Genomic DNA, 27964 nt, shown 5'->3' on the forward strand with positions numbered 1-27964 from the left:
CTATGCAAACACAAATCAGAGAAAGCTGTATACAGCATCTGTATTAATATCATACAAAGTCAGACTATAAGACAAAGCATACATTCAGAGAAAAAGAAATATTTTATGGTAATAAAATACAAAAGAAATTATATACTATCAAAACTGGTGGCTTAAAAATAAAGTGAAGCTTAGAAGAAAATTTAGAACCTTGATGCTTCCTTGATGCCTACATTAGAATAAAAATAGAAACAGAAGAAAATGATGCAAGACCCAAGAATCTACAAAAGCAACAATAATCATAACTGAAAAACGAAAGTCACTCAGTCGTGTCTGACTCTTTGTGACCCCATGGTCTATACAATCCATGGAATTCTCCAGGCCAGAATACTGGAGTGGGTAGCCTTCATTTCTCCAGGGAATCTTCCCAACCCAAGGATCAAACCCAGGTGCTCCGCATTGCAGGCAGATTCTTTACCAGCTGAGCCACAAGGGAAGCCCAGGAAAACTGGAGTGGGTAGCCTATCCCTTCTCCAGGGGATCTTCCCAATCCAGGAATTAAACAGGGGTCTCCAGCACTGCAGGCAGACTCTAGCAACTGAGCTATCAGGGAAGATCATAACTGAAAAAGAGGAGTGAAAAGTGAGTACAGAAATCAATTAAGTAGAAAGCGAATACAAATCAAAAAAGTCAATAGGATCCATTAGTGATTCTCTTAAAAAGAACATTAACACTGATAATCTTCTAGCAAAACCAATTAAGAAAAAAGAGGGAACGCAAATTAACAACACCAGTAACAAAAGGAGGATTATCATAATAGATCTTCCCGACATCTAAACATAAGAGATATGAACCAGCGTTATTCTAATTTGAAAATTTTTTTGTAAAGTAGGCCTAGTCCTTGAAAACACATTACTTGTGAAACACAACTCACCGAAATCTGATATAAAAAAGAGAGCAAAATAAACTTACATTTGTTAAATATACAGAATCTGTATTATAAAAACTTTCCTCTAAGAAAACTGCAACCTCCTAGCACTTCCACAGAGCTCAGAAATGACTCCCACAACAGGATAAAGGAAGAGAGGGAGGGAAGGGATGAGGGCAGGAAGGAAGTGTAACACAGAGGCTGTGGTGAATGTAGGAGTTGGCCTGCATCTTTGCAACCCTCCCCTCCTGCAATCCTTGCATCTTCATCCCCTCACCAGTTTCCACTTCAGTACTGTAGTCCCTGGTGACTCAGAAGATAATCAAGACTCTGCCTGCAATGCAAGAGACCCAGGTTTGATCCCTGGGTGACAAAGATCCCCTGAAGAAGGAAATGGCAACCCACTCCAGTATTCTTGCCTGGAGAGTCCCATGGACAGAGGAGCTTGCTGGGCTACGGTCCATGGTGTCACAAAGAGTAGGACAGGACTGAAGCAGCTTAGCACACTTGCACTACAGTCCCACTCAATTTGTTTAGCCCCTCATTGAAGTCCCCTCCTTATTTCAAACAAGCTTCTTGACATTCTTCTCTGGTCATTATTTCCACTCTACATTTCTCCTAAACACAGAACTCCACTTCCAACAATCCACTACTAAGGCTGAAATTTCTCTTCCATACCTGACTCCTAAGATTAACCAGAAGAAACTTCAAGAGTTCAATTTTGATTAAGATAATGAAAAAACAAGCTATTCTAATCTTATCTCTACTACATAACCACCACTTTAACTTATCTTTGCGAAATTAAAACATGTCTGAAAATACAGAAATGACAGACCAGGGGGAGGAAACTAATGACAAAAAGAGAAATAAAAGGAACCTGGAACCATTCATAAAAATGTGAGCGCCTAAGTTAGAGCAATGGTAGTCAGTTTTAAGTGTATCTTAACAAGAATTAATATCAAGACATCAGTGTTCTTAGGGTGATAACATTGGGAGTTCTAATTTCACAAAAAGTTCAAACCTCACACACTCCATTTTCATTCAGATAGTGATTTATCAAAATATTGTAGAGACACCTGTAGTGTTTCCACAAATTTATCCGCAGTTGGAACCATGATTAGGACATTGTGACAATGAGAAAGGTTACTTGAGATGCCAGAAAACACGTTTGCTTAAAACAAAATCTTCTAATTAAAATTTAAAATTTAAACCTTGAAAATAATTATTTTTAATAAGAATAATAAAGAGACTGGAAGGAAACGTTTTGAAGAGATGAACAGATTTATGACATAAGTGCTGTAATGGTTTCACAAATGCATAATCAAGCAGTTTTGTATGTCAGTCATACCTCAATAAAGTACCTTTTGAAAAGGGAAAGAATTGTTTTCTTAAGGGCTTCAACTAGAATCATCAAAGATCTGCTGAAGGTGAGATTAGCAAAGATCACTTTTCCAATGATCTTCCTCAACATAAACACCCAAGAGCTGATTGGCTGTGACTGCTAAGGACCTACTGCAGATGTCCTCAGGGCTCCGTTGTCCCACGATCACATCAGATGGGGTGATTCTTGCCTAAGACCAGCTCCCTATGTGAGGGAATTCACTGTGATAACTGACAATATCTTCCTCCAGTCCAGCTTCTCTGGTGGGATTAATAACCTGGACACCCAATCAATAATTATGATAACAACTAGAAGCATCTCTGTCAAATGCTGTGATCACCCACTCACACCCTAGGTTCACTGCTGTCTTTACTGCATCCACCTTGGCACAGGTCAAACACATAGATAGCACTGAGCACTGCATAGGAGTCACTTCAGGTCCTCTTAGCTTCACTGCCTCTTATATGTGATGCACTTCAACTACTGTCTTGTAAACTTCAAGACTTCACTTTCCTGGTCCCTCAACATCCCTGCAAATGTGATATGAGCTCCCCACTCAGTTGATCAGGTGCACCAGTGTGATGAGACTGTTTCCTGCCACAAGTTCCACTTCTGGCTTCCTCTGACTGTGACCAAGGGACATTTAAATGCACCAGGGAAATCCCCTCACACCTTTTCCTTGTGTAACTAACTGCACCCTGACCCCCCATATGGTCACTTGTCCATGTGTCTTAACATGCCCTTTTGGGTCACCATTGCTTGGTTGAGCCTATTCTATTGGCACATCCCCCACATACTGACCTGATGGAGTGTGGTGACTCTGAGTTTTAGGACCTATGAGTACGATAAACCTTGTTGCCTACAACTCTTCTGTGTCCACCACCCTGTACCATGTAGCCACACCCTACTGACCATTATATCAAAGAATACAGAACAATTACCATGATAAGACTATGTCACAGAGGTCAAACACAACAGCTGTATCTGTATGAAACTTTTGACCTGACTTCTCTACCTTCTGTGACAGACCTTTCACTGAAGCATGTTCTAAAGGCTATAATCCATAATCTCGAGTCATTCTGGTGATAAGACAGAGGCTTGTCCTGCTAGAGCTTCCTTGCCAGATCAGACAGCACTTACCTGAGCAGATCACTCCAGCATCCCAGTCATGGGAATAGCTATCATTACGATAGTCTCTAATATCAGAATGCCTACAGTCACTGACAGTTGACTCTGTCCCTTCACATAAAGTATACGAAAGCCAAATGGGGCCAAGTCCTGGCCCAAAATAAGCCCATCCAGGAAAAGAAATGGCAACTCCACACTCCAGCTGTCTGCACACTACAGATGCATCCTTCATGCTCCAGTAGTCATCATCCACTGTGCCCCATTCTCCTTGGTGCTTCACTTCCACTCTCCCCTCACAGCGGTGGGCTCCATCTTTCAGCCTCAGCTCCAGATCTGCAAGAGAGAACAGACACAGGACACAGGAGAGATTTTAGGAGACTTGCAGTGATATAAATATTTAAAACCTTAGCTCTCTGAGGAGCAAAAAAGTGCATGGGATATAGTATTTCTTGACCTCTGTGGTATAAACATTCCCACCATGGCCATCTCGAAGCTCCCAATGTGCCATCACTGAACCTGGAGCAGGAAGGGAGGCACAGGTATTTCTCACGAGCCTGTAAAACCAGCTCCAGGGACACCACCGAGGACAGGCCTTCAGAGACTCTGGATGCTGCCCTCCCTGTAGATGTGCCCAAGGCTACTAGGGCCCAGCTTCCCCATCTCAGGTACTGCTCACGGCCCGGGATCCAGGGAGGAATCCTCCCTCTTTTTCCCTGTCCATAGGGAGCATCTCATCCAGCTTAGGAACAGAGGGCTGAGGTAACAGGTTCTACAGTGTCCTGATTATTCCTGCCGCCTGGTGTTCGTGTCCTTGTGTAATCCACACTCAAATGTACCTAGTAACATGCATCTAACAAATGGAATTTGACAAAAGTGATAAGGTGTCACTTTAGCGATTAAGTTTTAAGACGACTCTGGTTTCTGCATTAAAAAGGAGTTCATTTGCAAGAACATTATAGACGGAGACATGACTAGTGCTCAGCAACATTTAAAATTCTCTTTTTATGAGCATGTGGAAACAGTAATACTTCCTTGCCTATTTGAAGTTAAGGATAACCATGTGATCTGGCTCATTCAACAATGTGGTAGAACAAATGATGTCACTTCCACAGAGCAACACTAAAGAGCCAATATGTTTTTCTACCACAGCAAATCCTGCAGCCTAATATTGCAGTGGTAGTATAATATAATGGTGGAGAATTCAACAACCTGAGTGCTTGAAGAATTATGATAGCAGAAGTCCTGCCAAAGTGAACAGAACATGTTATATAAGGATACATTTTGTTTTTTTACTACACCATACCTAGCTTACTTTTACTAAAATGGGAAATAACAGCAGAAAATTGACAGAAAGAAAAATACTAAGATAGAGACTAGGTGTATAAAACTGAGAAACATCTATACTAACATCTAAAACCCCAAGAACAAAAAGAGATGTCAGGGTAGAGTAGACTTAAGTGTTAGATTTACTGAAAGAAACAAATTGCCAATCTAAAATTCTACACTCAAAACCATTCTCTCAAAGAGTAAAGACCTCAAATGTACTGTTACCAAAATGCTGATTTAGGAGACAGTAGCCTCCATCCTCTTAAAAAAGACCAAACTTAGACTGCGATCAGTAACAAAAACAGCTCCAAAAAGATCTGGAGTACCCTAAGAAGATTGACCACGCCAAGATGCTGTCATTTTGGAGGCATCATTACATCCTCCAAACCAGAATCACTCGGTGTCAAGGGTGCCAGGAGAGTTCCTCTCACCAGGAGGGTAAGAGCAGGTTGAGTAAACAGTATCCCTAGCCTTTGGGGCACCATATGAAAGTCCTGCTTCAGGTTCACTTCCCACAGACCTGCAAAGCTGAGCCAGTCTTATAAGGATGGCTAGGCAAAAGAAAGAAGAGCAAAGCACCAATAGCAACCACATGGCAGGAGCAATCACAGTTCACAGTGACCCGCTCTGCAGACAGATGCAGCAGATTTTACCCCTGAAAGAATTAATAACAAGCACAGATGATGGTTTTCCAGTAGTCATGTATGGATGTGAGAGTTGGACCATAAAGAAGGCTGAGCCCTGAAGAGTTGATGCTTTCGATCTTTGGTGCTTGAGAAGACTCTTGAGAGTTCTTTGGACAGCAAGGAGATCAAACCAGTCAATCCTAAAGGTAATCAACCCTGAATATTTATTGAAAGGACTGATGCTGTAGCTGAAGCTCCAATACTTTGGCCACCTGATGCAAAGAGCTGACTCATTGGGAAAGACCCTGATGCTGGGAAAGACTGAAGGAAAAGGAGAAGAGCAGCACAGGATGAGATGGTTAGATAGCATCACGAGCTCAGTGGACATGAATTTGAGCAATGAGCCATTGTTGGTCTTGGCCTTTGCTGCCTTCCTAGGCCTTCCCACAACATGAGCATCTGCAACCATCATCTCCCCCACAGAGGCACCTGCAACAGGCCCCCAAAGCCAAGAGTGTGCACACCATTGGCTCTGGCCACCACCACTGCTGGTCATGATCCCTAGGCTTTAGAACCAGAGGCACTGCTGAGGGCACCAACTACCATTCCAGTGACAGCAGACCCCCTGCAACACTTGCCAAACACCACACAGTTGTCAATGCTGTGGACGTCAGCAGCCTGAGCCAAACAGCCTCATGTTCTCCCAGACCCAGTGCCACCTTATGCCTCTGCACTTGGCACCCTGCAGTACATTCCAGTGTGCCCCTACCCAGAGATGAAAGGCTTTCTCTACTGAAATCAGGACTTAGTGTCTGGCAGAGGTGACAGCTTTTTTAAATGTGCAGACATCTACAAGAGAATAAGACATCAAGGAGAATCAGGGAAACAAAATCCCACCAGAGGAATACAGTAAACCTCCTGTAACCAGTTCAAATTAATGGAGATCCAAGAATTGCCTGACAAAGAATTCAAAATAATACTTCAAAAGATGCTCAGAGAGTTACAAGAGAATTCAAATATTTATTGACACCAGGAAAATAATACAAATAAAATAAGAGCAATAAAGACATACAAAATTAAGGGGAAAAAAAGCCAACCAGGTATTTTGAAGCTGAATAATAAATGAATGGGCTTCCCAGGTGGTGCTAGTGGTAAAGAACCCATCTGCCAGTGCAGGAGATGTAAGAGACTCAGGTCCGATCCGTGGGTCTGGAAGATTCCCTGGAGGAGTACATAGCAACCCACTCCAGTATTCTTGCCTGGTGAATCCCATGGACAGAAGACCCTGGTGGGTTACAGTCCATGGGGTCACAAAGAGTCACACGTGATGGAGGCAATTTAGCATGAACATAAGACAATGAGTAAACTGAAGAATTCAGTATAGAGATTTAACAACAAACTTGACCAAGGAAAAGAAAAAAAAAAAGAAGTTAGAAGAAAAATCAGTTGAAAGTATCCAATTAGAGGAACAAAAAGAGAATGAAAGGAATATAGAAAGCAGTGGGAACTGTGTATACCATAAAGAGAAACAATGTATTGAATGGAGTCACAGGAGAAGTGAAGGAGAAAAGAAATAATGGCTGAGGACTTCCCTGGTGGTGAAGTGGATAAGAATACGCCTGCTAATGCAGGGGACATGAGTTCAATCCCTGATCCAGGAAGATTCTACATGCCGCAGAGCAACTAAGCTGGTGTGCCTCAACTACTGAAACCTGTGCACCTAGAGTCTGTGCTCCACACCAAGAGAAGCCACCACAGTGAGAAGTCTGTGCACTGCAGCGAGGAGAAGCCCCTGCTTACCGCAACTAGAGAAAACCCGCATGCAGCAAGGAGACCTAGCAAAGAAAGAAAGACAGGCTGAGAATTTCCCAAACCTGGGGGAAAATCTGGATATCTAAGTTCTAAGCTAATAAGTAACCCCAAAATTTCAATCCAAAACAACCTTCTCCAAGAGGCACAGCGTAAACTGTCTGAATGCAAAGACAGAGAATTTAAAAAAGTCTAAGGAGAAGAAAAGAATTCTGTCACCCAAGAAGACTCCCCTAAGCAGATCAGCGGATTTGTCCAAAGAAACCTTGCAGACCATGACAGAAGGATTGAAGACATACTCCACTCTCACTCAGGGGGAAGCAGCTCCCAGGGAGGGGCAGGAAAGGGCACGAGAGAGAGAGCTCCCTACAGAGTCACAGCAGCTCCTGGGAGGGAAAAGGACCGTCCCAGGCCCCCAGCACATCAGGAAATGAGTCACAGGGACCAGGGCAGGGACTTAGGAATTATACACCTGAGGCTATGAATCAGCTGATCTCTACAGACAAGAGGTCCTCTCTCCTGGATGCAGGCTTCTCTGCTCCATAATGGACACCTGGTGGGAACAGGCGAGGCCGGCAGGCAGAGCGTCTCATAGAGCCCAGTGCTGGGCAGACCCGGCAACAAGCCGGGGAGCCGGGGGGATGGGCAAGAGGAGCCAGAGAGAGGCAGGCAGGTGCACCATTATTTCTGATCCAGTTACAAGGAGCGGCCAGGACACCCAGCGCTCTGAGACCCTGTGTGCTTCACAGACCAGCGGACTCAGTCCCTGCTCAGCGGCCCCGTTCATCTCACAGAGACAGGATCCATCCCCCTTACACACACACACACACACACACAGCCTCACACACTCCCACACATACATGTTCTCACACAAATACACACACCCTCACACGCTACTCAAACACTCCTCACACACCCTCACTCACCCTCACATAGTCCACACACACACACTCTTCACACCCTCACACAAACAAATACATAAACTCCTCACACACACATATACCCTCACACGCTCCTCACACACCTTCATACACCACTCAGGCACTCCTCACATACTCCACACACACACACATATTTTCACACAAATACACACATCCTCACACGCTACTCAAACACTCCTCACACACCCTCATTCACCCTCACATACTCCTCACACACCCTCATACACCACTCAGACACTCCTCACATACTCCCCCCCCACACACTCTTCACACCCTCACACACACAAATACATAAACTCCTCACACACACATACACCCTCACACACTCCTCACACACACACACACTCCTCATACCCTCACACACACACAACCTCACACACTCCTCACCTGCACACACACACACACACACAAGCACAGAGCCTACAGGAGCACAGACACAGGAAATACGGGGATCTAAAGGCAGTGCTCACACACCAGGCATGTGGAGCATGTGGGAACAGCCCAGAGTCCAAGCTGAGGTCAGTCACTGGAATTTGCACACACTGGGAGTCACCGGGACGCCTAGAAGCTCCCTGAGAACAAGGGAGACAGAGAGGGGAGTCAGGTTGACCCACCTCGGTCCAGATCAAACCTCACTGCTCTGTAAAATCTGCCTCTATGACCAATGGACTCCCCACAGGAAAGGGACCAGTATTCACAGTCGGAGTGCTTTGATTTTGGACAAAAACACTAAGACTGCGGCTCCACAGCTCCATACCCTTTCCCTTTATTAAGGTCTCCACAACCTGGTGTGGACCCAGGAGAGAGGGGCAGCTCTTACCTTGACCACCCACCACTGTGCCGAGGAGGAGGACACAGAGTCTCTGGAGGGAGAGGTGTTGGCTTAGAGCCATCCTGACTTCACGTCCTCAAGGTCACAGTCCCAGCTGCAGGATCAGCCTGTGAGGAGGCGTCAGGGTGCCAACCGGGGTCTATATAGGCCGTCCCCTACATCCTCCCTCCTGAGAGCCAATAGCGACACCTTTCACCATTTCAGGCACTATCGGAGGCTGCATCTGCCACTTTCTGAAGCTCAAACACCAATGAGCTTCTGTAGCTTCAACATCTCCTTATATGAGCAACACGGTCCTTTGACCTCCTGCTCCCGTGGTCCTGACTGCCAGACCCCATGACCGGGGCTGGTGTAGAAAACTATGAGTACCTTTTTTTCCTCCGATCACCCTGGTCGATCCCCAAGAACTGTGAGATCTCGCAGGGTCAAGTTGTGGAATCGATTGGCCTATGAAGAATAACTTTAGTGGAATCAAATATAGATCTTCCCAGTACTGACCTCAGGCCGGAAGCAGAGTACTATAAGAAGGCTTGAAAGAATACATATTGGGCCAGAAGAAAATGAGGACAGGAGTTGCAGGAATTCACAGGTGACCACGGAGAGGGTGAGGTGGAAACCAGTAAGTTGAGGGGTTGAGACTGCAGGTCTTTCTTCTCTTCTCAGAATGATCTGGACACTGGGTCCTGGAGAAGGTGTATTTATGCTCAGTTGTGTCCTAGTCTTTGTGACCCCTGGGCTGTAACCCTCCAGGCTCCTCTGTCCATAGGCTTTCCCAAGCAAGAATACTAGGGTGGGTTGCCATTTCCTTCTCGAGGTGTTCTTCTCGACCCAGGGATCAAGCCCACATCTCCTGTGTCTCCTGCATTGACAGGCGGGTTCTTTATTGCTGAACCACCTGGGAAGCCCTTATAAGGGATTTTCAGACATGCTAAATCCCTTTCTGTTTATTGCATTTCATTTTATGTGAAATACCCCTTTCAGCTAGTCAACAAATGATGTTTCAGGAGAGAAAGAGATTGCTGTTACAGGAAACAAAGAGAAAATAGTAGTCATTATTCAACCCTAGCTCTCCAAAATAGGAGTGGGGATCCCTTGAAGAAAATATGTAGCTTAGAAAGATTGACATTTTCTAAACTTCACATTTTGCCCCTTTGCATATAGAACATTTTGTTTGATAGGATTCAGAACACACATGCTTTATAAGCCATAAATAAAGATGCAAAATATTATTTAAGGGAACTGCCCCCAGACAGAGGGACAAACAGAAAGTATTCCACTGCACAATGGCTGCAGACAAGGGGCAAAGAAGAGGCAAATGAAGCAGAAAAGAGGGTTCATTCATTCTAAGTTAAAGAGGAAAGTTAGTGGCAAGAATGGAAGCCAGGTGGATTGAGGGCACAGAGCCAAGCAGAAGGGTGATGCCCAGTGTGGCCATTGCTGCCTTGTTGTGTTCCACTGATCAGAGAAGCTCCCGATGCTCTCCAGGAAGTAGACGAGGGATGAGTGTAGAGACAGAAGGGCAGTAATGCTGCAAGACAGAGCTCCCCCATCGAAATTCAAGGTCGCTAACATACTGCCCTCACTCCTCATACTCCCTCGGGCTAAAGATTCCCATGATGCACCTTGTGGTCCACAAAAACCCACCCTGAAGCCCACTCACCCTGACTCTCATCATTTCGGCACAAACGGGGGAAGGAAGCATCTGTGACACACACGCCTCAGAGTCCCCACCAGAGCCCAGAGACGGCTTCACACCCTCCCCCACCCACACCTGAAGGTCTCAGTGAAGCCAACAGCTGTGGACCACGTTACAGCCCTGTCACATCCCCCACTGGAAGGACGCCTCATCCCGGTCAGCAGACACAGCTTCTCTGTCATGCCATGCCCATCCTTGCTACTTGAGACTCAGGCAAATGAAAAGGGAGAAAAGTCAATTGAACACATGCTTTTCTCCCTCTAAATATGTTAATATTAACCTGTTATTTTATAACACTTACTTTTCCTGTGTTCCTCTGACTTCCAAGCCCCCATCTGTACATGAATCCCCATCTCCTTCTGGATGCTTAACACAGTAGTGATAATAGCTGATTATAAATGTCAGAACCAGAGTATAAACTCAAGCACTGGAGTAGGAACAGGATCTGCTCAGTCACTAGAGTCGATGTTCTATTCCCCCTGGGACCCAGAGTCATCATTCCTTACCCAGTTATGGACTCCACTCCACAACATCACCAGAAACCACCAGACAAACACCTAGAATACAGGATGTGCTTCCTGGAGTCCAGTCATTCCTCCTAAGGATGACACAGGGATGCATTCAGTGAACCAGGTACACATGGTCTCACCTTAGGATTGAGATCTCGCAGGTAACATCCTGTTAGGGACTCCATATCCTGTTATAAGGATAGAGTGGGCTGGAAGGAGGGGCTAACCCAGGGTTGGCAGGCTGTGCCCAGGCAGCATCCTCTACCCCAGAGCTGGGGATGCAAGGTCAGCATGGACCAACTTACCCTCTTATGAAGGTTCTTCTTCTCTGACACATAAGGAAATCTCAGTGTCCAATCTCATCCAAGATTTGAAGGAGGAAAGCTTTAGGTAGGACACTAACCCAGCTATGTCAACAATGAACTTCAGGGGTCAGGAGGACAGGCTCAGGAGCCAGCCACATACCATGACTGAGAGCTCAGCCACATACCATGCGTGTGCCCTTGAACAGGATCCTTACGCTCTCTGTGCAGTGGCTTTGTCTATAAATGAAGGGTTGTGTTTGTTTATAGATGACAGTTTTGGTTAGAATTAAATGAGTTGGCCTTAGTAAGAGAAATAACCACTAGTTAATAGTAGTACATCATAGTGGTGGAGAAGCAATATTAGGGCTCCTCTCTCCATTCCATCCCAGGAATCCCAGGACTCTAGAACGGGAACTCAATTCTGTTACCTGGAGCCTTGATTGGAACTGCCAAAACTCTCCCAGAACTACATGCTGTGATGGTGACTGGGGTCAGACTTGTGTCTTCCACACATCACCCCTTCTCTCTGTGCCCCAGAGGGAGGGTCTACTGCTCATGACCCTTGACCTTACCAACTGGGAACTTCATGAATTAAGTTGTTTACTTGCTAATTTTACTTTATAAATGGACTTGGTAAAGGTTCTGTGTCTAATTCACCCCCTTATCCAGAGTGCCTGCTAATTAAAAATCCTAAATGATGTCTATTGTAAACCTGAATGAATGAATGTCAGCCAGGTATTTTGCACAAATCATTTCAATCCAAAGAAATCTTTTGAGATATAATTTAACTTGATATTTGGACTTAACAGCACAATGCAAGTTGTGTCAATACTTGTAATGATATTTCAATATGATTAAATGGTATAAGCTATGTATGGTTCACTTCTACACTTCTCTGCAATGAATGCAATCAGTTGAAACAAGTCTAGCCCCATTCTAAGAGCAGTGCTGAGAGAGCCAGCTCCAAACATGTATAAATGCTGCATCTTTGCGTATCCAAAGATAAAGAAGACAGAGCTCAGCACACTGACAGGTGAACACCATGAAGCCTCCTCTTCAGGTCCCAATCAGATATGGCCAAGAGGTCCGGATGTTTATATACTTATCATTTGGCATATTTTCAACTCAAACCACAAACTGTAACAGGAAGAAATTTTGTTACAAAAAAATTTAATTTAACAGCTTCTGTATTGAATCAGAAATGCAGAAGTAAAGACCAGGAAGAATCCTTTTCTTTAATGTAGACAGTTTATTTCATCTTATGGATTGTAAAGCAACACAGTATGTAGCATTATTATTCCCAAATCACCATGAAAATATGGAGGATTCAGAGGGTAAGTAATCTCTTTGCTAGAAAAGTAAATAATTAAATACCCTTGGTAGACAGACATTTTCAGGACCAATCAGAGTGACTAATATACAAAATCGGTTCAGTTCAGTCACTCAGTCATGTTCAACTCTTGGCAACCCCATGAACCGCAGCACACCAGGCCTCCCGGTCCATCACCAGCTCCCGGAGTCCACCCAAACACATGTCCATTGAGTCAATGATACCATCCAACCATCTCATCCTCTGTCGTCCTCTTCTCCTCCTGCCCTCAATCTTTCCCAACATCAGGGTCTTTTCCAATGAGTCAGCTCTTCGCATCAGATGGCCAAAGTATTGGAGTTTCAGCCTCACCATCAGTCCTTCCAATGAACACCCAGGACTGATCTCCTTTAGAATGGACTGGTTGGATTTCCTTGTAGTCCAAGGGACTCTCAAGAGTCTTCTCCAATACCACAGTTCAAAGGCATCAATTCTTAGGTGCTCAGCTTTCTTTATAGTCCAACTCTCAAATGAATACATGACCACTAGATATATGTGTATATGCAAAAAATATACAAAATATTTTTGAATTAAAAAATAAGTATACAACTTTAAAAGGAAACAAGTGACTTGTTATACCAGAGTGTTGGAGACCCACCTCACAATCTGTGTTCCTTGTATGGATGAGACCAAGTTGGTAAAGAATGCTTTACCAAAGATCACTTCATCACAAGGATATGCGATGAGCTTGGACATGAGCTGGTCATGAGCTGCCTGAGGTCCAGCACATCATCTCTCTTCAGCCATTTACAGTCTAAAACCAGCAACATCTAACAGAGAATGTGGCACTGAACTGGACTCATTCATTCCTCCATAGTGCAGCATCAGATACCTAGAGACCAGAGCAATCAAAGCTACTAAATCAAAGATAAGCAGATTCTAAGTGGAGAGCATGCAGACCAAGGACCCTTTCCCACTGTGCTTGGAAAGTAAGAAACCCTCTCACCCCAGGCACCATCTGTAGAAGGAGAGACAAGAAGATACCTCCTTGAATAGATGAAAACCAGTCTCAGCAGCGAGCTTCAACTAGACAAGGTAATTATTACCATAAACCCAAGCTAACTTGGGGGACAAATTTTAAATGGGAGAGTCTGTCATTTTGAGTTGGAGACTTTGTGTTAACTTTGTGGAACTTTCAATCCATGCAAATACCCCTTGCTACTGCCCAAGATGAAATCAGTTATAAAAATAGCAAATATTACATTTATGCATATTTGAATTCTAGAGGACACATTTTAAAGCCCACTACAGAAAGAAAATATCTATATATTTCTTTGTATTTAAAAGCACAGAGTTGTCATCTCTGTGAACTCTTTCTAATTCCTCCAGGTCAAAACTACTGCTGTGTCCCTTCAATCTGTAAAAATGAAAACTTTCTTATTGTCTCTAAAGAAGGGGCTTCTTGAGAGCAAGTATTGTGTCTTATTCTTCAATGCTTCTATAAGCTCAAGTAAAGACACATAGAGAGAGCTTAACAAACATTGGATAAGAAATGAACGCATGAACAAATGCTGAGAAATCACCCTGCAGTTAGTGATACTGAGTGGGGAAGGGAGGTGGAGGCAGGGGAGACACATACCTGACTAATGCCCCTCGGCACAGACTGAGGTGGAGTAAGGAGTCAGAGACACACCAGCCAAAGGAGCCAAATACAAAATGCCTTCAAACCCCACTCTGGGAGGGTCAGATCACGTTCAATCTCTGCACAGAGCTGTAACTCAGAAGCTTCTCCAAGGTGAGAAAAAACTGACAGCACTGCTCTCAAGAGTTCTACTGAAGGATGTGGACAGACAGTAATACTCGTCAAATAGCTGTATTTCCAGGCCTCAGGGACTCATTCTGGGCAACGAAATGTGGGTGGTGTCATCTGTGTCACCTCCGAGTGGAGGCAGGACAAGCCCGAGTGACTCTGTAGTCTCTCTCTTTTACCTGTCACAGAAGCTGCGTGTGCCAGAAGCACGTGCAAGAGCCTCACTGACCACAGACATCGGTAGGTTGTGATGAGTGTGTGTGTGTCTCTATATGGATGTATGTGTATGTGTGCATTTCTGTGTGTGTGTATGTGTGTGTGTGTGTGTGTGACTGAGATTTGCGGGTCACTTTTTCCAGCGGCAGAACAGAGTCTCTTCTGATGGGTACAAAGGAGAAAGAAGACTTGAAAAGAAGACAGAATGTGTCACATGAAGCAGAAACTTTCCTGGATCTCCCCATCCTTCTGTGTCTTCACCCCAAGCTGCCCCCTCAGGTCTCACCTTATTTCCTCTGTTGGACTTGGTTGTTTCTCAGTCACCATTTCTGACTGACCAACAACTAGATCTAAATCCCGTCTAACAGCACCCGCCCCGGTGCATCTCCTATTCCCTTTACATCACTCTGTGCTGACAGTCAGGCTCAGTTTCCCGAATTTGTCTCTCAGCATCTTCACCTTCATTCTTAAACAGCTCTTCTTTCCTCTGAGTTAGCCAGTCCATCATCTCTGATCCTATTTTACCTTTCAGCAATCCTGTACTAATGAAAAGGCAGCATGTATTTTCTAAGCCCCCTCACTTTTCTCTTGATTTCCTGAACAAATCTGATTCCTGGATTTAGTGTTTCATGGTCAAGAAATAAATTGGTTAAGAAATGATTTTGCTGAATATTTTTTTTCCTCATCTCAAGAAAATGGCTGTTTCAAAACCTATATCCTTGTGAGCACAGCCCTGGGGCTCTCCTCACAGGACTTGGAAGGGGCTGGTGTAAGGAGAGGATGTGAGGTTGAAGCTTCATTAGCTTCATGATTAATCCACCTCTGTTCAGAGTTGATGTAATAACCAACTCCAGAACTTTTCAGTTCTTGTAGGTGGTCATTCTTAAGCCTCTTAAACCCAAGATTAATGTCACTGGGATGGCCCTCATAGTTCAAAGACTGAGTGGTTGCTCAGACTAGAACTCTATGAACTGATGCTTTATTGCACATGGAGCTTTGGTGCAGCTGAATCCAGCCTGCAGACCAGCCTAAGAACTCTGGAAACAAGGGGAAATGTGTTCCTGTTTAACATCTAAAAGTCTGTGAACAGATTCTCTTTTCCTTATCATCAAATCGTTCCACATCAGGGTATGCTACCCAAGGCTATTGCAGGCTGCAAGTATCTGCTAAGGCCCTTCCAGGGCCCAGGATTGGAGTGAGACTAAACCTGTGTGTAAGTTCTGTATTTCCACTCTCTGTAACTTAATAGATATTCAGCTAATGCTTATTGAATGACTGAATGGTACCATGCCAGACATTTAAGAGAAATTATCTTTAATATAAATAACTATTTTTGAGGACATCATTTAGCTGATTGGTATTTTTGTTTTAAAGGCAAATGTTTTCAGCAATTAACAGGGCAGAAGTTGATTTTCAAAAAGAAGATGCACATCAACACCAGATACATCACAACGAACTCTGCAAATCTCTATCTCTAAGGCTACACAAGACAAACCACAACACACTCACATGTGGCTTCTTATTAAGTTTTAATCAGACCCAACAGAGGATACAGGGTATTGGCATGATTTATCTTTTGGCAATTTTTCCATTAAAACCACATAGGAATATCAACAGAAAAAATTTGCAATTAAAAAAGTACAGCTACACCATCTGTATGATATAAGGAAGGAGATGAGGTGCAGAAAGAGTTCTTTGGCTTGTCATAACAAACAGACTAATTAGTCTTTTATTTTGTGAAAGGAGAGTCCTCTGGGGCTGATCTTGAAGGATGCTGTAGAGACCAAGACAATTCGACTGTTGGGTCCAACAGTTAGAACTGTGAAATGATGGTTTTGGATAATGATGTGCTTTGACTCTTTTCTCTTTACCTTTTGTGAGTCTACTGTAGGTTTTCACATTTTTGCTGCCACAATGGCTCACATATAACATCTTATGGACACAAGAGGCTCTGTTACACTGACACCAAATTAATTTCAACCACATACAGAAGCTCTACCTTTTGATCTCCTCCTGTACTTTCTGTTTCTGATGTCAGAATTTGCCTCTCTTTATACTGTATATCACTACCAAAATATTTTTCTCTATAGTTATTTTAACACTTCCCTTAGACTAGAGCTAACTGGTTGTTAGCACACTACCATATTTAGTATTAGAGAATTCTGTATTAGATTACATATTTACATTTACAAGTCTGTTGTCTGTTTTCACTTCTTTCATATAATAACTACCATCCTTCATTTAGCTTGAAGAACTCCCCTCAGCAATCTTGTGAAACAAACCTGTGTTGGTGAACTCCCTCAACTGTTGTTTCTTTTGGAAACAACATCTTCATCTCATCTTCATTTCTGAAAGACAACCTTCCTGAGAAAAGTGTTCTTGGCTGGCAGGTTTACTTTCATCAATTTGAATATATCATCCGTTTCTCTCCTGGCTTGCCAGCTTTCTTTTGAGAAGTCCACTGATATTCTTAAGGGAATTCCTTTGCTGTGAGCATTTGCTTTTCTCTTGATGCTTCTAAAATTCTCTCTTTGTCTTGATTATAAACAATGTGTCTTGGAGACGATTATTTTGAATGAACTCTGAGGGGCGACTTATCAGCAGTGTTAGGTAGTTATGTTAGGGGAAGCACACTGACTGAAACCACCCATCCTGGCCAGGCACCATAGTAACCATTTGGGTGAGTTGTTTTATGACAGGAGATCCTGATAAGGAATACGGAACTAATCAGCCACCACCAGCCGGAAGAGTTCGGGAAAGGTCAAAAGGAGACACCGCGTGTTCCTCCACTTCCCAGAATCCCTCTCGCTTGCATCCATCTTGGCTGAGCGATGCGTGCGCCTCCAGGAAAGACTCTGAATTAGAATGATTGGCCAGGGACCACCCAGAAAGTAATCCCATCACCATAAAACCCAAGACTGCGAGCCAGCGGCAGAGCAGTTCTCCTGGGTTCCTTTACCCTCCTGCTCTCCTGGTGCCCTTTCTCAATAAAATCTCTTGCTTTGTCACCACATGTGTCTCCTCGGACAATTCATATCCGAGTGTTAGACAAGAGCCCAGTTTTGGGCCCTGGAAGGGGTCCCCCTTCCTGCAACGGTTAGAACAGGAAAAAGCAGTCCAGAATGGCGGTGGCTAAAAGACAAGGAAGAGAAAAGTCCATGAAAATAGAACAAAGGAAGATCCGAGGACCAAAGTGAGCACCTCAGGTAGAACAAACAGCCCAGGGGGAGGAAAAAAAAACATGTAAAAAGAGGAGCCAAGGGGCCGGGGTCTTTCTCTGGCTCTCTCTCTTGCTCTCTCTAATTGCTTGCTCCCCTCCCCCTTCTCTTCATGTCTTTTGGGTCGTCATGCCCTGACACATCGAGGATGTATTTTCCTTTATTTTCTAAATAAAACTGAGCTGCAACACATAGCTGTGACACCGATCTGTCTGAGAGCTGTGACACTGATCAATCTGAGAGCTGTGACACGGTCTGTCTGAGAGCTGTGACACTGATCTGTCTGAGAGTTGTGACACGGTCTGTCTGAGAGCTGTGACACAATCTGTCTGAGAGCTGTGACACCGATCTGTCTGAGAGCTGTGACACGGTCTGTCTGAGAGCTGAGACACCGATCTGTCTGAGAGCTGTGACACGATCTGCCTGAGAGCTGTGACACTGATCTGTCTGAGAGCTGTGACATGGTCTGTCTGAGAGCTGTGACACTGATCTGTCTGAGAGTTGTGACACGGTCTGTCTGAGAGCTGTGACACAGTCTGTCTGAGAGCTGTGACACCGATCTTTCTGAGAGCTGTGACACTGATCTGTTTGAGAGCTGTGACATGGTCTGTCTGAGAGCTGTGACACTGATCTGTCTGAGAGCTGTGACACTGATCTGTCTGAGAGCTGTGACACGGTCTGTCTGAGAGCTGTGACACTGATCTGTCTGAGAGCTGTGACACGGTCTGTCTGAGAGCTGTGACACTGATCTGTCTGAGAGCTGTGACACGGTCTGTCTGAGAGCTGTGACATTGATCTGTCTGAGAGCTGTGACACTGACTGACTGAGAGCTGTGACACCGATCTGTCTGAGAGCTGTGACACGGTTTGTCCAAGGGCTTTAACACTGGCCCACCGCTTCAAATTTTTGTTGTGAGAAAACAGAACCGAGGAAATTACACACTCCCCTGACAGCTACATGAATTTGGATGTCTAAATGTCATCAAATTTGAAACTTTTCTGGTATTATTTCTTTAAGTACAATCTCTGTCCCTTTCTCCCTCCCTTTTCCTTTTGGGACTTCAGTAATGTGCAAGTTGTTTCTGTGAATGTTATCCCATATTTCACACAGCTTCTTTCACACATTTTCACTCTTTTTTTCTCTTCTTTGTGCCCTGGCTAGGTAATTTCAATTGTCTTGTCTTCTGCCTCAAAGATTCTTCTGCTGTTGCTGATGCTTTCTGTAGCATTTTATATTTTGTTGCATTTCATTCCCTGTAATCTTAAGAAACAGAATTTCTATTTGGTTCCTTCTCTTTCTCTGCCTATTGCACAGCTTGAGGGATGTCAGTTCCCTGATCAGAATAGAATTCATGCACAGCAGTGAAAGCATCGAATCCTAATCACTAAACTATCAGCAAATTCCCTGTTTGCTTCCTTTTTTATGATTTTGGTCTCTGTAAAAAAAAAAACCAAAAAACTGAATTTATTCTGCAGAGCAATGCAAGAGTCTGTGCCCAACAACTACTGAGTCCATGCTCTAGGTCCCACAAACTGTAAATAGGAGCAGGCACGCTGCAACTACTGAAGTCTCTGTGCTTAGAGCCAGTGCTCCGCAACAAGAGAAGCCCCTGCATAAAGAAGCCTGCTGTCCACAAAGAGAAGGAGTGCCTGCTTGCCATAACTAAAGAAAGCCCACATGCATCAACAAAAAACCAGTGAAACCAAAAATTAAAAACAATAATGATAATGATAATAAATAACTTTTTAATTTTATTTTGTTCACATATTCTTTTCCTAAATTCCATTGTCTGCACTTTTTTGAGTTCCCTGAGCTTCTTGGTGGGTATTCTTTATTTCTTTCATCATGTGTCATTTATTTCATCACTTCCCAATGGTCAATAGCCATGTAAGCTTCCCTGGGAGAAGTCCTGGGCAACTTCCCATCCCCAAGCACAGCCTAGAACTATGAAGACTGCAAGCATGACTGTAGGTCAGAGCCCTGGACACCATGCAGAGCCATCAGCCAGGAACTGGGTGGGTTCAACTCACAACCAGGCCATCACTCTCAGGTCTTATATTAGTTCAGCAACCTCTCCACATGTCCACAATGGAACTGGGGGAGAGGGGTGGTGTGGAGAAATGTAATCTTTACTTGGCCACTCCTACATGACAGCTCTCTCTACCCTGAAGAATCACAGCAGGATCACGTTTACATTTTCAGTAGAAAATAGATTAAAGCAATCTTGAAACAGTACATCTTCAGAGGAGCCCACTGGTCTGAAATTCTTCCTTTAAGGATTCAATCATATCAGACCCTTCCATCCACATCTTTGAAACATAAATAGACAAACATACCTGATTTTCACATCTCTCCCTTCCTCTGGATCCCCTCTGCCTAAGTCTCCACTTTCTTGCCCTCTTGTCCCACATGGATGCAGGGTGTGGGTGAGCACCAATTTGCCATCCATCAACTCAGAGAGAGATATGAGCTGATATAATTTGCTCAGAAGGCTAGATAATTGAACAGACAAGAAATGGCAACGTTCTGAAGAAATAGTAGGCAGGGATGGAAAGAATGGATTCCTAAGGATTTGATAACAACTAGACATAGGAGAAGAGCAAGGAGGAATCTATATCTGCCTGAGGAATAAACAGATAAAGTAACCTAGGGAATGAGAGATGAAAAGGCAGAGGTAGTTACCTAGAGTTAGAGTTTTAATTGACCCATGAACTCTTAAGCAGGATAAGGAAAACTGTATCCATTCTCTGCCACCAGCAAACTCCTAATTTGAAACTCACACCCAAGTCTGGTGCCCAAGAATAAGTTAAAAACAGGTGATGTGACATCTCAGGGAAGAACATACAGGAATGTTCAGGATTGGGTTTTTACCATGAGTTTGTGAAATGAAAATATCTCCTGCCATATTAAAAAACAAATGCAACAACCATCAGCAATTTCTGGCCTCCAAACATGAATGAGGGATCCCAAGACTATGATCCAGGGGATGGTCCCATTCCCCATGGTGATTGCTGAGGAGCTGGGGAAATGCAAGAAGCAGCCATCTGCCACTCGTTAAGGTGAACAAGGAAACAGGGTTGGCCCCAGATAGCTAAGCTGCACATGAAAGGAATGAATTCAGTGAGACCAGAAGCTTGCATCTTCCCATACATAGCATGCTAAATTCCTTAACTTGATACCTGATCTTTGATGTTCAGACTTCTTGCTCCCTTTGTTGCAAACTTGTATACAGCCTGACTTCCCTTCCTGCCTCTTTGGAGCAATTTTCTCAGAGCTACTGAGATGCTGTCTCCAGGGCTTAGAGTCCTAAGCATTCCCACCAAATAAAATAACCTACCAGGTTCTGACTATATTTTCTGGTTAACAATTTATCTTGCTAGGAGGGAGAGTGTGAATGTGGACCAAGTTTAGGTGCTTTTTATTAGTAAGAGTGACCTGGAGCATCTGTGTTCCTGGGCTAAGTCACGTCCTCATTAGCCTTTGAAGGAGGTGAGAAAACAGGGCAGTGCACTCATCTTGCATTTCCTTTGAGGAAAATGGTGTTTGAGAGCCAATCCTCTAAAAACATTTGACATGGAACTTGGTAATAATTAATAAAGCAAAAAAAAAGATTTTTTACTTTATTCAGAATATTTCATTTTGAGCAATTTCCATATAACACAATCACAGGTCAGCACTATTCTATTGAGATACAGGCAGTTAGAATATCTGTGGCATGATCTTATATTTAATACAACATCATGGCAAAGTCACTGTGGATGTTCCCAGGGCACTTAGTTCAGCATCATCGTACCCAGGGTCCCCAGTCTCCCCCTGGAGCAGCCAGGGGCTCTCTTCTCCTTCCCCAGGATCAGCTTCTCCTCTAGAGACATTTAGAGGAGAGCCTGAAAGAGGAAAGAGAGGTATGATTTAGAACAGAGACAAGGGGGCCAGACAGTGAGGAGGAAGCAAGTTAAGCAAGTGGTGATGACAAAGCATCCCTGGGACCCAGGGGTGGGCAGGGAGGCTCAGACTATCTCATATCAGTTACAGTGAGGATGGATCCCGGCTGTCCGCTCAGATCCACTCGATGTGGCCTCTGGGGCCTCAACTCATGCGGAAACCCTGCATCACAGGAGACCTGTGCTCACACAGGAGCTCTGAGAAGACCTGCCTCCAGACAGTGAAGAGCTAGGTATTCAGCTGTGTCTGACTCTTAGCAACCCTATGAACTATAGCCCGCCAGGCTCCTCTATCCATGGGATTCTCCAGGCAAGAACAATGGAGAGGATAGCCATTCCCTTCTCCAGGGGATCTTCCTGATCCAGGGATCAAACCCAGCTCTCCTGCATTACAGGCAGATTCTTTACCATCTGAGCCACCAGGGAAAGCCCATCAAATGCATGAGATTACCCATGCATGAGATTCTCAAATGCATGAGAAACTGTACAGAGGCTGGACATTGAGCTCAAATTCACCCTTTCCAGGACAGAGACCAAAGATTACAGGGGATCAGCTAACTCCACTCACCTGTTTGAGACATCATCTCATCTTCCTTCTTTGGGAGCACTTCCTCCTCACTCCTCTGAGAGGCAGGAGGAGCCCCAGGTACTGGTACCTCTTCAGCATCATCATAATCCTCACCAAGGGCATAGGTCTTCTGATCTGGGGCTTCTGAGCGCAGAGCAGGAGTCAGATGAAACCACACTAAGTGGGTTGGTCTGGGAAATACCTAAGATCCCTTCTGACCCAGCATTTCTGAGCTGCTAAATAGAGGCACCTGTCACTCCTTGTTTTAAAAGATTTTTTTCTCTAAGACCATGTTTCAATTTGATGTGTCCATAAACCAAAACATGACCTTACATATCTTAATATTTCCTGATTGAAAACATATATCTCAAAGTAACTCTCCCACCATTCAGCATTACTAAAGTATTTTGACAAACTGTGCTTTACAGATGTTATTTTTAAAGCCAGTGTGTGTCTCTTGTGATTCTGAACACAGAGAGCCCAGCCCCAAATGTGAGACATCACAGAACAGCCAGAGAAGGAGGACAGACCCTATCTAGACACAGGGATCCCTCTGGTCGACCAAAGGAAGACTGTTCCCCTTACATCTCCTCTCTATGAGGAGGGAAAATCTCCTCCGCAACACTCAGCTGAAGCAGGTCCATCTCTATTACCTGGAGTGGATCTGGAGTCATTGTTGTCCTCACCATCTGACAAGAAGCCTAAAGTGGAGAAACACATCACACAACACACAGAAGGACCCTCCCACACCCACGGGACCAATGTTAAAGCTGAGAAGGGATGGGTCTGGCTCTCGCAGTGTAGACAGAGGCTGGGGGCTGACAGGGCTGTGAGAGGCCATCCTGCCATTTTGGAGAGCCACCTCTGTGAACCTGGGGCACGTGTCGGGTCTGCAGAAGCTGAGAAAATGTGCACACCCAGTGGGTGTGACAACCAGAGGTCCCAGGAGGGCAGACAGAGACACCCACCTGGGCTGCCCAGAAGACCCTCCTTCTGAGTCACAAGGTAATCGAGCTCCTCATACACAGCTTCAGCAAGAGCATCTTCATAGCTGGATAAGGCTGAGAGATCCCCCAGCAGGTCAGAGGTGCCACCCCAGACACCCTAGTCCAACCGGCCCACTTTCATCTCCCCGATGCTCACACGGAGGCTGCCTGGACCTCGGCATCATCTCCCACCCCGTGCACCGTGTCAGCACCTTCTCCCCTCGTCTGACCTGAATTCACAGCTCAGCCACGACTCTGTCTGGTCCCATAGGAGAGGCCATGATTTATTAGAGTTCATGCCCCAGTTCTAAGAACCTCTGTACACTCAGCCCTTAGAGCTCAGCACGGAGCACATGGAGTCTGCGATTCAGAACAGAGACCTGGCCCAGGCTCCCCTCCTCACAACCGCCCCATCTCCTGCCTGCACACATGCTCCCTGGTCCCCAGTCCCCCCTGCAGCCCACCTCTGCGCTCTGCTCTCCATCTGAGCACCTGAGTCACCAGGACGATGAGGACCAGGAAGAGAAGGGCCCCCAGGATGAGGCAGAGGACCCCAGCCAGGGAGAAGAAGCCAGGGAGAGGACTTAAAACTGGTCTGGACCCTAAAGAGAACAAGGCAACAGGGTATGGAGAAGGTCCTGGGCACAGAGAAACCCCCTGTGCCAGCGTTTCCAGGGGCTCCAGACGATGGCGTCCCAGCCTCAGACACAAGTGCACTGACAGTGACCTGGCTCCCCCAGGTCTCATCCTGAGATGAGTCAACTCCACTCGGCCCGTGTGGCCCCGAGGCAGAGCCGGGGATTGTCAGGGAGCTGCCCTGCCGAGACAGCCTCTGAGGACCCGGCTCATCTCTTCTCCTTGGGCTTCAGGAGACAGACCGTCAAACAGTCCTGGGACCCGCACCTCACTGATGAGGAGCAACACTCAGGGGCAGGTGGAAGAACCTTAGATTCTGCAACACAGGAACCCATCTCCCTAGTATCCCAGTTGTGAGAAAAATGTGGCCCCAGGAACCAAGGCAGAGGAGTTCCCCAACATATCGCCCTGGGCTCCTCCCCACCAGCCAGGGCTCCTCAGGCTCTGTCCTCTCCTGAGCTGTCAGAGGGCCCACAGAACAGGCCCCCAGACCTGAGTATTCTCTCCTGCCATGGGGGTTCACAGTACCTGCTGCAGTCGGGGGCACTGTTTTCCTTACACCTAAAGAGAAAAACAGCAGTGTGAAGAGAGGGAATTGGCCAGAAAGCAGGGCAAACCCATTTTTCTCTCCTGAGCCTGAAATCACCCCCCAGCCTCCAAAACACCAGTGTCCAGTCCTCCCAGGTCCCCTGTCCTAGATCAGAGCCCCAGCACCCCGACACTCTTTGAACACAAACTCCCCACCACGCCCGGCCCAGCCCACTGCCCCTGCGCTGCCCCAGCTCACCAGGACGGACCCCGAGCCCCTCACTCACCAGAGCACCTCACACCAGCATCCTCCTCGTGCTTGCAGTCGCTCTGCCCCCAGGGCTCCGCAGCACAGTCCCACAGGGAGGACTCCCGGCCCCCGCACCGCACCTCGTCCAGCCAGATGCTCCCGTTTCCAGGGCCAAACGCCGCGGCCCGCACGGCTTCCAGGGCCGGGCCACAGCCCAGCTGCTGACACACCACCTCGGCCTCTGCCAGGCTCCAGGAGTCATCGCACACGGTGCCCCAGGAGCCGCTGTGCCAGACCTCCACCCGCCCTGAGCACGCGCTGTCTCCTCCCCTGAGCCGGAGCTTCTCTCTGTCTGAAAAGGCAGCAGCCCCTCCTGTGACTCCCCTGGTGGGAGGAAGGAGCCCCTGGGAGCCCTGGGGAGGGGGCGGGGCTGACGTACCTGTGCAGGGGGCAGCAGCTGGGCAGCTCTTGGGTCTCCTTTCTGCAAACAGCAGGGAAAGAGTGGATCAGGGACATTGGGCGTGTTCTTGTCCCCAAATAAGATTATCTAAGATCTGACTCAGTGCAAAACACATGAAAACACAGGCTTATTATCTCCTGGGCTGAAACTCACTGCATCTGATCACCAGCTGAAATTACCTTAAATATTTACTTGTTTATCAGTCTTCACATTCCCACAGCAAATATGAACACAGACATCTACAAATGTACACACACACCCCTCTGAATGAAGTCTCCATTAGAAGAAGGACCTTGTATATCTTATATATGCCATGTTTCTGCTGTCAGGACAGTGCCTGCACATTGTATGAATTCATTCATCAATTATCTATGGAAAACCTTTGCTAAATACCTAGATAGGGGCTTGATAAAAATTTATTGAATGAATGAATAGATGAATAAAATTCAGTAAAATAAAACTTTAAATTCACACTAATCAGTGAAATAGTACACCAAATATAAATGAATGGAAATAGTCTATGATAATAGTTCATATTAAAATAATCAGCCCAGAAGAACAGTTAATTTATATTCAAAATCTCACATACATAATTTTAATGGAAAGTTATTAGATAGATTATAAGCTACTCTTACCTACTATTCAGTGTAACAAGTGGGCAAGTGAAGACTACTGTTGTAAAAGGAAACTCTTTTTTAAATTTATTTTTAATTGGAAGATAATTGGTCTACAATGCAGTGTTGGTTATATGTGTGTGTGTGTTAGTCGCTCAGCCGTGTCTGACTGTTTCTGACCTATGGAATGCAGCCCACCAGGCTACACTGTCCAAAGGATTTTCCAGGCAAGAATACTGGAGTAGATTGCTATTCCTTTCCCCGCTGGATCTTCCCTACCCAGAAATTGAACCCAGGTCTCCTGCACTGCAGGCAGATATTTTGCTGTCTGAACCACCAAAAAAGCCCATAGTGTTGGTTAGGAATCTCTTAAAATGGAAATATACAGGAAAGACTTAGTAGAATTTTAAGAAGATATATGTACACATATATGTACACAGAGTAAGGCAAAAATTTTTGCAATAGAGTAAAAAAAAAAAAAACCTACTGAGAAAAATTTGTATTGAGAAGATGCAGAAATAACAAACAAAAGACTGAAAAGTATACATAAAAGAATTGAAGCTGAGAGAAATCAATACAAATTCAATGCAACACAAAAAACCAGAAGGCTAAATAGTACCTGTCATAAAGTATCAAAATCTGTATATTCTTTCCAGATCATCCTATCAAACCTCCTACCCACTCTACGCAGAGAACCTCTGAGAAAATGATGGTGGGACCTTTGTGAGGGTGTTGCTCATTTTCATGGTCAAAGACTTTACCACCTTTCAATTCTCAGTGTTTCATTGTAGGAAAAATATCATCAATAAAAGGTCTAATAGTTTAATGCCTCTTTGGCTTTCAAATGGAAAAGACAAGAGATGAAAAAAGAGAGGCAAGGAAGGGAGTGAGCCTCTGCTTTTGAAGTATCTGTTCCCACATTCTCTTAGCTATAAGTTTCAGGCAACATCCAGCATACCTCTCATGGTTTACCTGAATACGGTGTGTGTGTTTGTGTATGTGGAGGGGGAGGGAAGGAGAGAGAGAAACAGAGAGAAATGTTGAAGGAAGTAAGGTTCTATGGTTTGACTATTTGTTGCCCTCCTCAACAATTATTTATTTCATTCAACATTTATTTTCAAAATCCCAGTTCCCAATGTAACAGTATTTAGTGGTGGAGCTTTCTCAAACTCTTCCAAAAACAGAAGAAAGAAACACTTCCAAATTCATTTTATGAGGCCAACATTATTCTGATACCAAAACCAGATAAGGACACCACAAGAAAAGAAAATTATGGGCTAATACTCTGATAAATATAGGTGCAAGAATCCTCAACAAAATATTAGAAAACTGAATTTGACAATACACTAAAAGAATCATGCACCACAATCAAGTGATGTTTGTTCCAAGGATACAAGGATAGTTCAACATTCACAACCTAATCAATGTGATACACCAAATAAGCAAAATGAAGGTAAAAATCATATCTCAAAGGATGCAGAAAAAATGTTTGACAAATTCAAAATCCATTTATGATTAAAAAAAAAACTCTTTTACAAAGGATTGCATCTCAATATAATTAAGGCCATATGAGAAGTTCACAGCTAACATCATATTTGACTGTACAAAACCAAAAGCTTTTCCTCTGAAATCAAACACAAGACAAAATTATCTACTCTCACCACTTTTATTCAGCTTAGTTTTGGTAGTCCCATCCAGATCCATCAGGCAATAAAAGAAAAGCAGACATCCAAATCTGAAAGGAAGAGGCAAAACTGACACTATTTGCACATTGAAAAGTGAAAGTGTTAGTCACTCAGTCGTCTCTGACTCTTTGCTACCCCAAGGACTGCAGCCTGCCAGGCTTCTCTGCCCACTGGGATTCTCCAGGAAGGGATACTGGAGTGGGTTGCCATTCCCTCCTCCAGGGGATCTTCCCAACTCAGGGATCAAACCCGGGTCTCTTGCATTGCAGATGGATTCTTTACC

At 44.8% G+C, this 27964-nt stretch overlaps 2 protein-coding genes across 2 annotated transcripts in view; both read right to left on the minus strand.

The window, feature by feature from the left end:
* Positions 1-27964, minus strand: part of LOC136168460 (uncharacterized) — a 219253-nt gene that overhangs the window by 143170 nt on the left and 48119 nt on the right. Inside the window, 1 exon segment of the mRNA XM_065935978.1 lies at positions 24960-25274. Within this exon segment, the coding sequence (XP_065792050.1) occupies positions 24960-25274 (315 nt within the window).
* Positions 21752-24255, minus strand: LOC136146725 (antigen WC1.1-like). Its single transcript, XM_065905765.1, has 3 exons — positions 23973-24255; positions 22523-22657; positions 21752-21897 (listed from the first exon to the last, which is right to left on the minus strand). Exons 1-3 carry the CDS (start codon positions 24253-24255, stop codon positions 21752-21754), a joined length of 564 nt encoding a protein of 187 aa, XP_065761837.1.

The sequence above is a fragment of the Muntiacus reevesi genome, chromosome 1 (assembly GCF_963930625.1).
Source record: "Muntiacus reevesi chromosome 1, mMunRee1.1, whole genome shotgun sequence".
NCBI lineage: Eukaryota > Metazoa > Chordata > Mammalia > Artiodactyla > Cervidae > Muntiacus > Muntiacus reevesi.